General features: G+C 46.2%; 1 protein-coding gene across 2 annotated transcripts in view; it reads left to right on the top strand.

Annotated features, from left to right (window-relative positions):
* Positions 1 to 18,508, top strand: part of ARHGAP22 (Rho GTPase activating protein 22) — a 986,960-nt gene that overhangs the window by 137,351 nt on the left and 831,101 nt on the right. The window contains exon 1 of one of the 2 annotated variants that reach the window (XM_069611166.1): positions 13,580 to 14,196. The exons of the other annotated variant lie outside the window; for it this stretch is intronic. Within the exon in view, the coding sequence (XP_069467267.1) occupies positions 14,163 to 14,196 (34 nt within the window). The 5' untranslated portion in view covers positions 13,580 to 14,162. Of the gene's footprint in view, positions 1 to 13,579; positions 14,197 to 18,508 lie in introns of those variants that run through there. 2 annotated transcript variants of the gene reach the window in all.

Raw genomic sequence — 18,508 nt, forward strand, 5'->3', positions numbered from 1 at the left:
CAGCAAGTATACTTATTAGCTGAACAGAATCGCTTCTGCACTCTTCCTCTGTTGTGCTGCAAACTAAAATGTCATCTACGTATTGCAGCACAATGCTTTCTAAAGCAATATTGCTCAAGTCCATCTGGAGGACTATGTTAAAAATCGATTGGGATTCACAGTACCCCTGGGGCAGCCTTGAGCTTTTAATCGCACTTTTCTAAAAGTGAATGATGTCCAATCGTGTGAGTCCTTATTCGATGGGATTGAGAAAAGCGCATTTTTCAAATCAATCACTGTGAAATATCGTGCATCAACAGGTATATTACATAGAATCGTGGATGGGTTAGGGACTAGAGGGAACTCAGCCTCTACAATCTTGTTTATTGGGCGATGGTCTTGGATTAGCCTCCACGACCCACCTTTTCCTTTTTTCACTGGATAAATCGAAGTATTACATGGTGACTCTGACGTCACTAATATAACTTGGTCCATCATGGCGGAAATCGTCTTGAAAATTCCTTCATCTGCCTCTCGAGACATGGGTTATTATCATGCTCGAGGTAAAATAGCTCCTGGTTCCACTTTAATCCTCATTTCCACAACTCCTTTCAGTAAGCCTATGGTCCATACTGAACTTGACACTTTTGCCATATCTTCGTTAAAATATTCAGGACGCTTCTTTGTTAGCATCATTCTCTGCGGAACTTCTCTCTTAATTGCTTTGAATCAATAAGTGATGCATATTTCAAATATCACAAAGTCGTCAGACTTGTCATCTTTAAACAAATCTTCATCAGTGATGTCAGTCACTCTGCAGCCTTCCCCAATGGCAATTACCGTGCTCCATCGTCTACCCTTATCGTCAGTTGTATCAAGCAGAGCCATATTTCCTTGGACTATTGCTGCTTCTAGGGCTAAGGGAAAAATGTGCCCCTCTTCTTCATCCATAGGTATCTGTGGTCATCTGGTATTCTCATGGCTTTTCCTACTAAACCTGGCAGCCATGTTGACAGAATGCATACCCCATAATGGAACACTTCGGGTTCCAATGGTATTGCTCTAGGCGCTATTTGTCCTGTGTATGCCCTGATCATTTTGCACACGTTTAAATAATGCATTCCCAATGTTGAGCATACTGTGCCATCGTCTGTGAACGAAATGGTCATATTCATTTTTGTCATTAAATCTCACCCTAATATGTTGACAGGTGTTTGCCTTGAATAAAGCAGTGACACCTTCATATCACATTCTCCTATAGAGACTGGTAATTCTTCTGTAAAAGGAACTCGACTCTTTGCTCCTGTAAAGCCCTGAGTATTCATTGCATCACAAATTTGCCCTCACGTATGCACGAGCGCGTTGCACCCGTGTCCACTAAGAAGGAGTAAGCTTTGCCGGCTATAATTACGTATATCCTTGGCTCCTCATGAGGATTTGGCGTAATAGATAGGACTGAACACATCAGATCTCCCAGTGAGCTGTCCTATTGTGGGTACAGCCTCACTCCATTACTCGTGAATGGATTTCCTCCATCAACAGTGACACCTCCCATTCTACGCTTCATAGGTTGCTCTGTATTTGTGTTCTGCTGAAGTTGCATAGGAGATTGCTGCGATTGTCCTTGCCTTGCGGTTGGTTACCTGTCACTTGCTGTGGTTGCAAGCCTTGCTGCACTCTCTGAGCTTGCAGCTGCACTGTTTGATCTTGCGCTACTACATTTTCACTCTGCTGTGAATATGTCGGTGGATTTGGCATTCCTTGTCTTAAAAACTGAGCATTTTGTACCATCCCATGGCTCCTACAGATACGAGCTATGTGCCCTGTCATTCCACACGTCCAACACACAAGCGGTTGTCTTCCTATCTGCCCATTTTGCATATTTTGATTACCATTTTGCATATTCTGAAACCCTTGTTGGTTATTCTGAAAGCTTCCCTGATTATTCTGCCAATATCCTTGATTACCTTGCCAACCTCTCCCTCGATATCCCTTCCTCTTGGAGCATATCCATTATTTGTCTGATCAAACTGTCTTTCGTTATTTACTTGTGGCATATGTACTGCTTGCTGTGGGCTTGATCCTCCCAATTTAGTTAACATTGCCCCTTCAATGGCATACTTGGATAACTTTTTCTGCACTAATTTTGCTTCTTCACCTTTTCGTGCATCGTCCTTTTTGCGATTCTTATCCTGAATGAGTCTGCAATAATGTGCAATGGTCAACTGAATTTCTGACCATGGTTTTGCTTCTGTCCCCACTAATTTCTTGACCTGTTTCTGCACTTGTTCTGGCAGCCTGTGGCATAATATAATATATAATCAAATACATGTATGGACTTCCCCCAAGCCTCACGTGTTTCAAGCGCCCTTCCGTCTTGGAAACTATGAATATAAAGTAACGGATTCCTCTCCTTTCATTTTTCGTGTCATTATAGCTCCCATATTGGATGTGTCTGGATATAGTACTCGGAGCGCTTTCCAAATCGCTGCTCTACAGTTATTAAACGGCGCTCCATTATGCGCAGTGTTGACTGTGGTCAGACCAGGCTAACCTGCTCACGTCCATACGTCATCAGCTCTTTCACCAAGTATGGCAATTAGAAGACCTTTAATATCCCCTATACCTAATGTATTCCCTTCTGTCATTTTTTCTAACTCATGTATCCATTTTCGAGCGCCGTAAGTTAAATTTGGGAGTTTACATTTTAAGTTTTCTCTATCCATCTGGGGCCATGGTATATGCTGTGGCCTGGCCCCTCCCTTTTCTAACAAGGGGAACTGCGATGCTCCAAACTTATTCTCATCTCACATCATTTGTCTATCTACTGTTGGAGTAATATTTCCACATCGCTGTCTACCTGCCAATGACATTAGCCTGCTTATATAGGGCAGGGACTCACCGCTCTGACCATGGGGTTGCCCCTTATGTCAGTCTGATTGTGTAAGTGGCTCTGATGCCTTAGACATAGGTAACTTTAAATCCGACCATCTTACTTCCTTACCCAAAGGCGGATGTTCCTCTAGCTCACATATAAAACTCCTAACCTCCCTCGAGTAGGTTTCCCTTTCTTCTTCTGATACTTCTTGTGACCAACTTGTGCAACTTCTCTCATCGTCATCTCTATTTAATGTTAGTCGGTCTAAAGACAGCTTCTTCTGTCTCACACTACAGGAGGCTTCCTGCGTGTCATACAACTGAGTACTCTCAAGACGATAATTTTTTCCCTTCCTTTGTGCTTCATTCTGGGCTTGAATTTCGTGATATACTTTATCGATCGTTTCCCCAATGTTTTTTGAGTCAAATTAATCTTTTAGATTTGCTCCAGGCGGGCCTGAAAATGGCTCGGACTTGGGAAAGAATTCCTCTATATCTTCCCAGTTTACCCGTGCTCTCTGTCTCCTTTTGCTTTCTATATCATCATCGACTTCGCTGCGCTTTCTCACCTCTTCTCTTATTTCATCTTCCTCTTTCTTTTTCATATCCCTTTGTTCATGTGCCCTTCGCTTTTCCTCGTCTCTTTGCCTTCGTATTCTTTTCTCTCTTATTCTTTCCTGTTCATCGGCTTCTATCCTTTTCTCCGTTAGCCTTTCCTTTTCATCGGCTATTCTTCTATTATTATCACACTTTCTTCGTTCTTCTGCTCTCTCTTGTTTTTTAGCTTGCTCATCTTAGCATAGCTGTCCTCATCTTTGTCTATCTTTTCTTCTCGCTCCTTCATCTCTCAATCGTTCCTCCCTTTCTTTGTCTTTTTTTTCTTGTTCGTCTTGGTCTCCCTTTTGTCTTACATCTTCATCGTATGCCTTTACCATCAAATTTAAGTAAAATCTGACCTCCCTACCACTCATTCTGTACGAGGGCTATATCATCAGTTTTATTCTTATCTCCCTTCCATCTCTTTATTTATCTCCTTATATCTAGAGAGGTACCTACTTGATCACTTCTCTCCCTATCGTGCCTCTCCTTGTCCCTCGGCACTTTGGAGGTAATATCATTCTCAGTTTCTTTCTCTGGGCCCTCATCACTACTTTACGCAGGTGACTCGTATGACGGATTTCTATATCCCGTTGCTGCTTTTAGTTCTCTTAATGGCTATAACCCTTCATCTTTCTTAGTCTCATCTTTTATTTCAGGTGGTGCGGGTGGAGCAGAAAGCTCTTTACCCCCCTCTTTGCATGTATTGAGTATTCAATCTAAAGGAGGCTCCTCCTCCTTCTTGTGTTCATACATTTTTCAAAGCTGTAGACTCGCTAGGCGCTTTTCTAACTTTTGTCCAGTGTACGCGGCATGCAAATATGTCGTCATATGCTGTAGAACTGTTCTCGATAATGACTTGCCCTGGGGCCATGGCAGAAACATTTTATTTGTGGTCACTTTAACCCATTCTGCACTGTGCTGTTTAAGTTTAAGCGTGTGCTTTGGTAGTTGTTTGCAAAGATGCACTAATGGCGTAACTTCTTCCATTTCTAACTTTTACTTCTCTGTTTATTATCACTTCACTTATGCTTTAATTACAGTTTTCAATTTTGCATTTCAATCAACATACACTTATGAGCAAGCACCAATCGTCGCAAGCTCCAATCTCATCACAATGCACATTTTTTACTTTAATCTTGCTAAAAAACAACCATCAAAGTTTAATCTTAAACCAATCAATTTTCACGTCTTAACTTCACGTTTCTGTCTGACTTAAAACATTTATTTTTCAACTCTGACGTCATCACACTTTACAACCACATAAAACAAAACGGACAGACTTGACCGGCCACATATATGCATTTCACGATCCTTTCCTTAGGACTTGTCTTACCCTCTAAAATCTTGTTCTGACTGCAACTTAAGCCAATTCTCTTAAGAAAGTCTATAAACTTATCTCGTCTCCTATATGTCCCTCATAGAAGGGGGCTCCAAATTAAGGCTTTTGCTAGCATTCTTTAAAATCATATCATTATAGCGTGGCTACACCTCACGACTATTTTCCTCGTATATTACTTGGCAACATTCAAGTCAATATCTTTCCCCATAAACATATATTTTACGCTCTTACTCTTGCATTATATTTTATCCCACCTTCCTCCGTTACTCTCCGTTATTTACTATGCATGAATCCTTTTGCCACTCTCTTTGGTCTTATTCACTCACCGTTCGCAGGTTTTCATCTTCGGACCCTCGGGATCACCACCTTCATTACCGCCTCTTTGAGCTGCCGTCTGATCCGCTTCGCGTAGATGTGGGAGGAGTTCCTATATGAAAATAGGGGTCCCGTCACACCCGTATTGCAAGATTTTTATCCTATTCTAACCATGATCTACGGGGAGCTTCACGTCCTGTCAGCCGAATGGCAAAGGTCATGCGATACTGCCGAGACCCTAAAGTTGCTTATGTCGACGGCCGATGATATCTTATCTAACCATCCACTGCTACCAAGTGAACTGGGGACTCCCAGCCCTTTAAGATGAGTGGCAATACCCTTGAGATGGATGGGAATGCAGATTTTAATCAAACATCAATAATTTAGACGACACAAATAGCTTGGCAAAAGTTTGTCTGTTTTAATGCAAGTAACTAAAACAGGGAGTACAACAAACATCAGCAATTGCTTGATACTCAACTCTCAATCATTTCATTAAAAAGCTGGGTTCTTAAACCCTAAAATGGTCATAGCTGACTTACTGACCTGCGTCATTACCAACGTCATTCTCCGTGGCAAACTTCTAAAACCTATCAGAAAGCGGTATTGGCTCTAAGTGAGTAACTAAGCATAGGTGTTATATCTGCATAGAGTAACGAAGAGACATAATTGGATGCTTCACATCAGGTGGGGCAACTAAGACCTGCTTTCAAAATGGCCACTATGAACGTCACTAAATGTATGACTGCTCATTGGCTACACAAACTATAGGACCCCCAACTACGTGGTCCTCTACAATTGGTTGGCTACTAACCCCGTCAATACCTTTCCACCTACGTGAGCAGCATGCAGACTGAACAACCAGCTGTGGTTGAGCTTGTCTTGATTCCAGCTTCCCACCAATTAAAAGTACACTCCATCATCACCTCAATGTTTCAGTGTCAATTAGTGTTTGAAGTTGGCCTTGAGTCTGTACTGTTCTCTGGGACTTTTTAAGGAGGATGGGTACTGTCTGACTTCCGTGCGTAGGTGTGATCTCCTCATGCATCCAACTTTCTTCCATCACGTGACTGGACACCACGATTTGAGCCTTTCGGTGTATTTTATTCTACTCTCAGTAGTCCTCTGACGTCTTTTGTTTTCACTTGACCTTCTTGAACAGGAGCTTCTGTTCTTTCATATTAATTGTATCTAATGTCAGCCAATTCATGTTCTGATAAGACCTTTCGCTCATCCAACTCCTTAGCTGAAATATATTCTGTTTTAAATCAATTACTTTTGTAACTGCGACACTGAATTGAGGCCTTCCTCGTTGCTCAAGACTGCTATTTACGTAGTCAAACATTCATTCTTTATTCACTCCATAGGTATCTATGACGAATACATGTATATGTTGGCACTTGCAGCGGTCTATTGACTATAAGCATGTAGCTAGCTTTATGATTGTTTTGCTGCTTGCGTTTCATTGCATCTGTACACGTTTAAACTAACTAAGCATCTTCATCATGCTTATGGCATAAGTCTCTTCATCTTGATCCCAAGACGTCATTTATCTTTAGCACTTCTTTGTTCCTCATAACTCGTCTGTCTCTCTGGTCTGGTTATCTACTATATGGGGTTGATTCAGTTTCGTATGACGTCACCATTCATCCTGGTCATTCAGTTTCTTTGTTTCATCTGAAATCGCATTCAAATGGCCATCATATTGTCCTGAATGTAGGTATGGTTTCCTTAATGGATATTTCACATCCCATATTCTCTTAGGTATAGGTATTCTTATGGGTACTGCACAGAGTCGTTGCTCTTCTTCTTGCCTTCTGATTGGTGTAGTATACTTCACAAACTTTGGTTCATACTTCTCAGCTAATGTAGGCGGGGTAGGTGGAGTAGGGGTACTTGGCTCCTCCTCTACAGCCCTTTGTTTTGGGCTCTATACTCTGTCTCTCTCTCTGATCCGGGTCCGTGGCACTGAATCCCATGAACCTTTCAAACAAAGCCCTCCCCCCTAGGCCTCATATTGGGGGTTGGGCCCGGAGGGGAAGCCTTAGGTACTGGCCACCAGAAGCAAATTAATATTTTGTTTCTGGATTCGCTCGCAATTTAAGGGTGGAGGAGCAGGCCCACAGGACATAAGGCCAGCAGAAGTAGACACCTGCACATCCAGAGAAGTTGAGAAGCAGGTACGGTTTTTATTTTTTTATTTTTGTCATTTTGGGCATTTCAGCCCTTTTCTTCCTTCGCAAGCTGCTTTTTGTGTTCCCCTCATGGTCCGCCTTTCTTTTATTTTTGCAACACCCCCACCCATTTGCCCCCACCCCGCGCCCTGTTTTTACCCAGTCATTTATGTGAATTGCCCTCCCGGCACCCATCTGCCCCGGAACATTGCTCTCCCCACACTCACCTACACCGTTTCCCGCTCCCCACCAACCCCGTGGCTGAGACTAAAGCACCCTCCACCCATTGGCCATAATCATTGGTGAAAATCAGGAACTAGTGGGGCTGCAGCCAAAATGGAGGGAGTGGGGCTGGGGATTACTTTTGAAACATGAGATAGAATCTTGCTAAGTCTCACCATTCCATGCACTAGAATGCCATATACTTAATTTTTTTCTTGAAATGTTGTGACTTGTGCTTTTGCCTCTCCTAAACTAAATGTAGGACTACAGATCCCCAAAGTCCACACGAACATACAATATTGGATGGCTATTTACTGCCTGGAATTCAGAATTTGAGAGCTTTATTTGATTTATGTATGGCGCGTGCGAGGAGTGCGTGTTCACAACTGGGTCGACTGGCTTAGGCTGACGAGAACTTGGGCAAAGTCTGAGGGGTTGGTTCCTTTTGAATTCAGTCAATTACAGAGACTATTGAAATGACATTCACAGAGTACAGAGTGTTTCTGGCCTCAGGAATTGTGCAAAAAGCTCAGCCTAGTGTCCAGCCATGGCCCATATGGTCAGTTCAATAGCTAAACACAGGCTTTTGATTCCAATGGATGTAGGATGCCAAAGACCGTCCGCTTCCTGGTGGAGTGTTAGGCGGAAACCTGTGCAGTTCCCTCTGGGACTACTGCAAAAGATTTAGGACTACAGGTGTTTGGCAGTAAACCCACTTGGTGGCAGTCTGTACCACACAGATTCACTTGGTAGCTGTGGCTGAGCAGTCAGACTTCCCTCAAGAAGAGTTAGGCAGTATGTGGAGTATACAAAATAGGGCAATTTACACAGTAGAACAAGCAAACACGGAACAGAGCTTCGGTGTTAAGATATATAGTTATTTATTTATAAAAACACATCTATGAAAAACACACTGGCACTAATACGGCAAACAACTTCAATTACAATTACTATAAGTAAATCAATCCCCCTAACAATAGTTCGACAAGTCTAGGTTCAACGGCCCCACTTATTTGCAGACAGAGGTGAATGCTTTAACTTAGATGGCACTCTAGTATTTGTTAGGACGGGAGAGAAAAGGCAGGGTATGAAATCAACTCGGTACCAACACTTTTACGAACAAATGCAAGGCAAGTAAGGCAGGGTCTACTGTAGATCGCAAAGTTCAGAGGCCAGGCCCACTCGGAGAGAGGCAAGGCGATATGTCCCCAAAAAGTACCTCAGCGGAAATGCACTTTGAGTCTTTGGCACAAATTGTCACAGAAAGATTGGACCAGTTCAGAACAGAAAGTTAAGACGGCTTGGAGGCGACCCAATGGAGAGGCGAGGATTAAGACACCTCACGCTAACCCACACAAGTGAAGCCAGGCGGACACGGTATCTTGTATGTGGAGAGACAGCTCCGGTGGGGGCAGTTGTTCCTGGTGGTGGATGCAAGTCGGAGCTTTGCCAAGAGAAGAGATGATCTCGTCGTCGAAGGAAAGTTGAAGATTGTTGCACCACCAGGGAAGAGACCAGCCGCGGAGTGCTCCGTCACAAGGCACCCCCTTTTGGTCGCGGTACGGGTTAGTGGCTATCCGGTTGCCGGGGTGCTCAGCACGGGCAATTCGACCACTACGCCCTGGAAGCGAAGAAAAAGCAAAGGGGACTGGTTGTTCCCACCAGTCAGGGGAAGAGACTCTCCAGCCGGGAGATCTCCTCTGTCGTTGGGAAGTGGTGAGTCGGTTCAGCAGGGCTCCACCGGAGGTGTCGTCGTTGCAGGTCGGCTCAGCTTTACCCTCGTTGGATTCTTAGGTCCTGTGGCGACTTCTGAAGATCCAGTCCCAAAAGCCCTGCTTTTATGCAGAAAACCCCCATTCATTCAGCCTAGCTGTCACTCAAAACACGCTAAGTGGTGAGCGGGGTGGCTCACCACTTGGGCCAATCACACCAGAGTGCGACTTGAGTTGGCAAGGCAACTCAGTCCAGGGTGCCTAAACCCCCTCCCACGCCCCCTGTGGTACCCAGACAGAATGGCACCACTTTGGAGGGCCTCTGTGCAGAAGCCCGCCAAAAGTGGAACAAAGGGCTCAACCTTTGGTTTAGGAGTCACAGAGACTAACACAGACGCCATTTTAAAAACCTAGTTCTGGCAGAAAATTCCAACTGATAGATTTATTTAAGATAAATAAATCGGTGGTATGTTAGAGATTAACGAGAAAAAGTATTAACCTCCAACAATGGGAAGAATCCCATAGGGTTATATTCGGGGTCGAATATAACAAGTAGTTTCCACTGCCACCAGCCAAAACTTGACGAGGGGGGACGGGACAGTGCCCCCTCGAATAACAGACCCAGGGGTAATCGAATTACCCCTACTAGTACGTCCACAATAGGATGGTTTGTACTAGTTCTGTTAGTAAATTTAGGTCTAGTAAAGCCAATGGTGACTTTACATGCCCTGGGAGACAGTAGTCGGTCCCAGGGTATGGAGTCTATGGTGGGGATCCTCTAGAATGCCCCAATGTTACGGCACGGAGGGTGCGGTGTAACACACATAGAAAAACATATGAGACCCTATGGAGTAAAAGACCCCATAGCCCATAGAACACATTGACATTCAAAGGAATTAACCACATTCATGTCCAAGAGTGGGAGAAAAAGAGTCTCACTCTTGGCAGGATGGAACAAAACAAACTCCAGAAATCCACCAAAGCTGCTGGGGGACTCACTAGGTTAGGAAATTCAGCCTAAACAGAGAATTCTCCCTAACATGGAGTTAAAGGTGTATTTTCATAGATTTGCATTCCATCCCAATCTGAGGTTCTTTATGCCCCAAGGAAAATTATTGGGCAACATTGGAAGTAGCGGCACTTAGATGCTGACTGTTACATACGTTTTTGAAAGTTTCTTGGCAGTTAGTAAAACTCACGATTGGGCTGTTTTGGAGCTGCCCTGCTTTTACCCAACTTTATCAGTAACTGGCTGACACATGGAAAGTACAAGTCCTTTTAATATTGTGTTTTTTTTATTTTTATGAATTGATACGATGGTTGAAAATTTAGGACCTGATTCATGGATTTTTTTTGCACACCGCAAAGTAACTGCCAATCCCAGAATGCAAGATAATGGCAACCTAAAAAATCCAGTTAACCCCACTGTACTTTCAGTGATTTAAGAAATGTAATAAAATAAGTTGTGTAATAAGCAAATATAGATATGCAGATTCTTTGTCACAAACTTCCCATTCATTGTTATGATGTGTTGTGGCTCACTTTAACTTTCACAGATTTGCAAGGTGGTGCTTTGCGATCTGTAGAGCCACGGACATTGTGTGTGTCAGCCTAGCTGTGACTTGGGAAACTGGCAGTGCTTGAATGTCCGACCTGAGCCGATTCTATAAAAATCAATGTTTTTTCCCCATCAATTCTGGATTTTCATGTTAACTGCATATTTTCAAAGTGCTAAGAGATCGGAAAGTACCTCCCCTACACTGTATTTCCTGGTCCCCTGGCCTTTTCAAATTTTAATCGCTGCCCCCCACACTCACCTGCAACATTCCCCACCCCCCACGGGCCATAATCAGTAGTGAAAAAAGGAACTAGTGTGGCTGCATCCAAAATGGAGGGAGCGGGCTGGGGTTACTTTTGTCGAATGGGGGGGGGGGGTTGACCAGGATCACAAACTTTGGCTCTAATTGTTGGATTTCAAGGTCTACAGTAATATCTTACAGTTTACTTACAAAAAACAAAAATTACATAAAAAAGCCACAGGACAACATGTAAAGCATGTTAAGCCAAAAGAAACCATTGTGGCTTCAATTTTCAGATCCTGAATGGTAAGCTCCTAATCCAGAATGCAAGATAATTGCAATCTAAAAAATCAAGTTTACCCCACTGTACTTCCAGTGATTTAAGAAATGTAATAAAATAAGTTATGTAATAAAGATAGATATGCCGATCCTTTGTCACAAACGTACAGCTCCTTGCTATGATGTGTTGTTGCCATAGCTTCAGGTGGGCATTTAGACCACCTTTGGGTTGATGGTTATGCTTCGGTATGAAGGGTATGATGTAGACCATGACAAAGCACTGTTGTCCTTTTAATCAAGAAACTTTTCGACGTGTTTTCCCTTGAATCAGGAACTTTTCCTTGGTGTTGGTACTCTACCCTGCAGCTGTACCTTCTATTTAGCGAGCTTGTTGTTCTCCCATCGTAGTCATGCTGCTCCACCTTGGAGGGCTTCTACAACCTGGGTGATTACAGAGGGGTGGAGTAGGGGCAGCGATGGTTTACTGGAATGCAACGGGAAGGCTTGCATCTCCTTCGTGACTTTAGTATATGCAGTACATGCTAGCCAATGTTTCCACTGTTCTGCGCGCCCCCATCCCCCTTGCACCAAGTTGGCGACTACGTGGAAATACGGTCATATAACTGCTGGTGATGTCACTTCACTAGATTTGGGCAGCCCCTGGGACATTCATAAGAAGGCCCCCCTGGTTGTGCCTATTGCACACCACCGGGTCACTGACACTCAGCCCCTGTGTTATCAGGCCACTGATACAGGGTGTCTGCCTCTTTTAGAGGAAGCAAACTTGCACAGGCTGTCTGCTAGGTGCAACCTCTTGGACACAGCTGGTCACTTGCGATATAAAAGAACCTATGCAGGCTAACGATGCCCTGACACCTGACATCACAGGCCCCCATGGACTCCTACCCTGAATTACAGGAGCAGAGAAGAGTGGGGGCTTAGGGGTGGGGAGTAGGGACCCACAATAAAGGACAAGGTGCATGGATGGGGGCAGGGGTGTTGAGGGGTGTGAGTGTATGGTGGTAGCGTAATCTGCCGATTTGCCTGGGGCAGCAAAATTAATTCCACAAGCCCTTATCAGGGGTATGCGTCAGTTGCTAGAGTCATGTAGAGCTTTGTTTTTGTAAAGAAAGCACATGTAAGATTGTAGCCTGCCCCCTGATTGGTTCTGGGCTCCCCTTTCTTTCCCATTTCTCTCACCCCAGGGCTGGTTCTGGGCTCCCCTTCCCAGCCCTCTCACCGCTGGGCTCAGTGGTCGAAGTGGGCGGGAACGGTCGGGAGCTGTGTTCCACTACTTTTATGTTTTACTGTTAGCAATTCCACCACTTTTTGCAAACATTTTCACCATTTTGGAACTGTTCTTTGTGAAGTTAAATCACACTTCTCCACTCTACCACCCAATAGCAATTACAGCTAAATTGAAATCTGTTTCAACTCAATTGGCTGTCAACCAGCATGGTTGCAACCCTTGAAAATGAGTTGGAGGTCCAATACCCCCTATCCTCCCACCCCCCAATAATCATAATAAGATGACATATTGTATCCGGGCTGCGGCCTGGTCATCCTTCTGCGCAGGCCCTGCCTGCACGCAGCGGAAGTTCCGCATGGCGCGTGAAGGATGCCCTGGGACGGGACTACGCAGGCCCGACTGCACGAGCCATGACTTGGCACGTTCCCTCCTCTGGGCAGCGGGCCGGCTCCTCCGAGTCCGGAGGAAGCAGTAGCTTCCCAGCAGGCCGCGGGAGGGGCCGCGGGCACAGGGCGCTCGCAACGCAGCATAGGCAGATTAACAGCCCGGATGCACGGCCAATTAGGAGCACCCGGTCCAGCCCCCGCTGTCTCTGCCCCGTGATTTATCGACAGTGATTACTCAGGCGCTTAATGGCGAGTTGGAGGGGGAATTAATTGCAGTGCTGGATAAATAATGCAGGCGGGTGGATTTAGCAGGATGCTGCTGCACGCAGGCACTCCTGGGTCTGAGGGGGCAGTGGGACCTATGCTGGGGAGTTCCTGGGAGGGAAGGAGGAGGGGGTGGGTGCATGGTGCTCCTGGGGGAGCGAGGTTCTGTGCAGCTCTGGAGAGGGGAGCTGAGAGTGTGGCGCTGGTGGGGGCTTCTTGAGGTGAAAGGGCAGTGATGCCTCAGGCCGCAGTGGGGAGATCCCGCAGAGTGGGAGAGGGCAGTGGTGTCTGTTAGGACTACTGCTGTAGTTGAGGGGGTGGGGGGGGTGGCTACACTGCAGTTGTGTGAGGGGGGTAATGGGGGGAGTTTGGGATCATCTGGGGAGTGGTTCGGAGATTGTGCCCGAGTCTACCAGGTTTAAGGGGTCTTAAGAAGACTTCTGTGAAGGAGGCGCCTGGGGTTTCGACAGGTGGTCGGTGCACATGCAGGGGTCTCCGAGTTTTCGCTGTGCAGGTGGGAGGGGGCGTCTAAGACCCAGGAAGCTGATGTCTGTACAGGGGCTCCTGGAAGCGAGGGGCGGGGACCTGTTGGAGCCCCTGAGAATTAGACTGTCATCGATCGGATGGACTGAAGATGACTGTGTCAGGAGGCGCTGCTACCGGAGCACGTGGGGGTGGCCGCATTATGCTGCTGTCGGGAGCACAGGCACCGGACTACACCTAGCCGTGTGAGGCGCTGCCCATCGAAGCACACGTGCAGTGGGGCTGGACAAGGGTGCCTTCAGAGTGCTGGGTGGCTGCGTCACGCTTTTGCTGGGGCGCGGGCACGGGTCGGCTGTGTAGCTACTATCCAGTGATGCTGCTTGCTCTCGAGGCACTACCCGCACGATGGAGACGCGGTGCTGATAGCTAGGCATGGCCGAGTGATGCTCCTGCTGCCGGTGTGCTCACACCAGACGTCAGAAACATGCTGAGTCCCAAGATGAGGCCGGTCCGGAGAGGTGAGTCCGAAGGCGGGGCGGATCTATCTGCAAGCGCAGAGCTGCTATGCAAGTGTGTGATGAGGAGCTGCAACGCCTCGCTCCATCGGAAGTGGAGATGGCGTTCTCTTGTGAAACTTCTTACGACTCTCTCTCTCTCTCCCAACGCTTTCTGACACCCCCATGTGCCTCGGAGCCCTCTTCCCATTGTCTGTTATTCAATCATTCACGCTCCTCCTTAGTCGATTTTGAACCTGTCTGCTATGTCCCCTATCGACATCACTCCATCTCTCCCCTCTCCATGGCGCCCACCTCTACTTCGCTCACACTCCCTATTCCACGAACTCTAGTTTTTCACTTTCTTATCCTCTTTCCCTCATCTGGTGGTCTCATTTCCCTCAACTGCTATCCCCTGATGTGCTCTCATCGTCCTCCACACAGTACACTTTTCTGCCCCCCTCCCCCCCCTCCTCCCCCACTGTGCGCTCCATGTCCGCCCTGCTCTCCTCTTTCTCCTTTGCTATCCTGTCTGATGCTTTTAACCTCCCCTTTGTTCTTTTCTTTGGTCCTTTCCTTCCTCTCCCGCCTCACCTCCCATTTCTCATCCTTTTTTCTTCCTCCTTTGTTTTCCTTTCAGATGCTCTTCTCTTCCTCCTGTGCCCTCTACCTACTGCTGTGCTCTACCCTCTGGACCTCTCCACTTCCTCCCCTCCTCTACCTTCTGGTGCTTTCCACTTCCACCTCTAGTCTTTAGCTCTTCCTCCTCTCCTCTTCTCTCTGGTCCTGTCCTCTTCCTCCTCTGCTCTCCTCTCTGATGCTCTTCTCTTTTCCCTCTGCGGTTCCCCTCTTCTCTTTTTCCTCTTTTCTTCTCGCTGGTAATCTCATTGTTCGGCTCTGCTCTCCTCTCTGGTACACCCCTTTTTCTTCCCTTGAGCTTCCCACTAGTGCTCTCCTCTTCCTCTTCTGCTCGCCTATCTGGTGTGTTTCTCTTTTTCCTCTGTTCTCCTCTCCGATTCTCTCCTCGACCTCTGCTCTCCTCTTTAGTTCTCTTCCCTTTCTCTGCTGCTCTTCACTTTGTTGTCCTCTTTTCCCTCTGCTCTCCTTTCTGGTATTCTCCGTTTCCTACTCTGATACTGTTTCTGGTACTCTTCTTTTTCTCATCCGCTCTCCTCTCTGGTCGTTTTCTCTTGTTCCTCTGCTCTCCTCCCTGGTGGTATCTTTTTTTGTCTGCCCTACTCTCCGGTGTTCTCTTCCTTCTCCTCTGCTCTCTTTCTGGTTCTCTTCTCTTTCTGCTGAGCTGTTCTCTTTTTGCTTTGCTCTCCTCTGTGGTGCTCTCCTCGTCCTCCTCTGCATTCCTCTGTGCCATGTTTATCTTTTTCCTCTGCTTCCCTCTCTCTCTAGTATTCTTCTTTTTGTCCTCCGCTTTTCTTCCTGGTGCTCTTCTCTTTCTCCTCTGCTCTCCTCTCTGGTGCTCTTCTCTTTTTGCTGTTCTCTCCTCTCTTATGCTCTACTCCTCCTCTGCGTTCTTCTCTTGTACACTTCTCCTTTTTCCGCTGCTCTCCTCTCTGGTGGTCTTCTCTGTTTCGTTTGCTCTACTCTCCAGTGTTCTCTTTCTCCTCATTTGATTTGCTCCTAGTGCTCTTCTCTTTCTCCTCTGCTCGCCTCTCGGTGCTCTTCTATTTGCCTTGTTCTCTCCTCATCATCTTCTGCATTCCTCTCTGGCATGAGTCTCTTGTTTCTTCTGCTCTCCTCTCTAGTATTCTCCTTTTCCCCCCACTGCTCTCCTCTCTGGTACTTAACTTTTCCTGCTTTCCTTTCTGGTGTTTATCACTTTCTCGTGTGCTCTCCTCTTTGGTGGTCTTCTCCTTTTCCTTTGCTCTCCTCTCTGGTGCTCTCCTTGTTCTCCACTGCATTCCTCTCTGGTGCTCTTCTCTTTTACCTGTTCTCTACTCTCTTGTGCTCTACTCATCGTCCTCTGCGCTCCTCTCTTGCGCACTTCTGCTTTTTTTCCGCTTCCCTCCTCTCTAGTATTCTCCTTTCCCCCACTGTTCTCTTCTCCCGTACTTGCCTTTTCCTGCTCTCCTCTCCAGTACTTTTCTCTTTCTCCTCTGCTCTCGTCGTTGGTGGTCTTATTTATTCCCTCTGCTCTCCTCGTTCTCTTCTGCATTTCTCTGTGGTGTGCTTCTCTTTCTCCTCTGCTCTCCATGTGCTCTTCTCTTTTTCCTCTGCTCTCCTCTCTACTACTGTGCTTTCACTCCTCTGCTCCACTCTCTGGTGCTCTCCTAGTTCTCCTCTGCATTCCTCTCTGCCCTGCTTCTCCTTTTATTCTCCTCTCCTCTTTAATATTCTCCTTTTCCACCTATGCTCTCCTCTCTGGTACTCCCCTTTTCCTCCTTTGCGCTCCTTTCTAGTGCTCTTCTCTTACTCTTCTGCTCTCCTCTCAGGTGTTTTTCTCTTTTTCCTCTATTATCCTCTCTAATTCTCTCCTCGTCCTCCTCTGCTTTCCTCTCTAGTTCTCTTCCCTTTCTCTTCTGCTCTTCTCTTTGATATCCTCTTTTTTCTCTGCTCTCCTCTCTGGTATTCTCCCTTTTCTACTCTGCTGTCTTCTCTGATACTCTTCTTTTTCTCATCTGCTCTCCTCTCTGGTTGTGTTCTCTTGTTCCTCGGCTCTCCTCTCTGGTGGTCTTCTCTGTTTGGTCTGCTCTACTCTCATGTGTTCTCTTCCTGCTGCTCTGCTCGCCTTCTGGCACTCTTCTCTTTCTCCTATGCTCTCCTCTCTGGAGCTCTCCTCCTCACTCTCTGCCTTGCTTCTCTTTTTCCTCAGCTCCCCTCTCTAGTGGTCTTCTCTTTTTTGTCTGCTCTACTCGGGAGGATAGCTTAGGGGCAACATGCTCGCCTTGGATGCAAGGCGACACGGAGCAATACAGGTTCGATCCCCGCGTGCGCTCTTAGAAACCTCTGGTTATTAAGCGCGTTATAAATATCATAGCATACTCTCCAGTGTTCTTTATCCTCATTTGATTTCCTCCTGGTGCTCTTCGCTTTCTCCTCTGGTACTCTTCTATTTTTCCTGCTCCCTCCTCGTTCTCCTCTGCGTTCCTCCCGGGTGCGCTTCTCTTTTTTCTTCTGCTCTCCTCTCTAGTTTCTCATTTTTCCCCCACTGCTCTCCTCTCTGGTACTCACCTTTTCCTCGTTTCCTCTGCAGTGTTTTTCACTTTCTCCTGTTCTCTCATCTTTGGTATTCTTCTCCTTTTCATCTGCTCTCCTTGTTCTCCACTGCAATCCTCTCTGGTGCTCTTCTCTTTTTCTTCTGCTCTCCTCTTTAATATTCTCCTTTTCCCACTCCGCTCTCCTCTGGTGCTGTTATCGTTTTCATTTTCTCTCCTCTGTGATGCTCTCCTTGTTTTCCTCTGCATTGCTCTGTGCTGCTCTTATTGTTCTTCTCTGCTCTCCTCTCTGGTGGTCTTCTCTTTTAGCTCTGCTCTCCTCTCTGGTATGCTCCTTTCCCTCCTCAGCTGCTCTACTCTCCGGTGTTCTATTCGTCCCCCTCTGATCCCCTTCTGGTTTTCTTCTGTTTCTTCTCTGCTCTCCTTTGTGGTGCTCTTCTCGTTTGACTTTTTTCTACTCTCTGGTCCTCGTCTCGCCCTCCACTGCATTCCTCCCTGTCATGCTGTTTCCCTCTGCTCTCCAGTATTCTCCTTTTCGCCCTCTGCTTCCCTCTCTGGCGGTTTTCCCTTTCTCCTCTGCTCTCATCTCTGCTGGTCTTCTCTTTTTCGTCTGCTCTCCTCTCCATTGTTCTCTTCTTCCTCCTCTGCTCTCCTGCAGGAGGTGGCCGTAAGGAGAGATAAGAACTGGGAGCATGACAAAGCGACAAAAACACTGTTATGTATTTACAGTGCCAATTTGCACATTCCCAATTGGCAGTATCCACAACATCACACATGTGTATAGCATTAGGTCAACTTAAATTACTAGTAATGAGGGATAGTGTGTCTCTACATTCAGGGATTTGCTAACTCCAGAGCTGTCAATCACCTGTTCTACTCTGGCAGGGCTGATGGACACAGATGGCTGATGCCAGCATTCTAGATCTGTGTGGAAAGAGACAATGATTTTCTTTTTATTCTCTTGTAGACTGTGTCTGGTGTTGTGGCCAAGGGTAGTGTAATTGTTGCATTTCAAGTTTAAAAACATATACACGTTTTATTTCTGTTCTCATATACATGTATGCAAAATGCTAGAAATCAGGATGAAAGATCCATACGCAGCAATCTGGTTAAGACCCTATTTTATTTTGCCTCCAACCAATATTTTGCACAGATGATAAAATTAA

The sequence above is a fragment of the Ambystoma mexicanum genome, chromosome 8 (genome assembly GCF_040938575.1).
Source record: "Ambystoma mexicanum isolate Mex_15411 chromosome 8, UKY_AmexF1_1, whole genome shotgun sequence".
Taxonomy (NCBI): Eukaryota; Metazoa; Chordata; class Amphibia; order Caudata; family Ambystomatidae; genus Ambystoma; species Ambystoma mexicanum.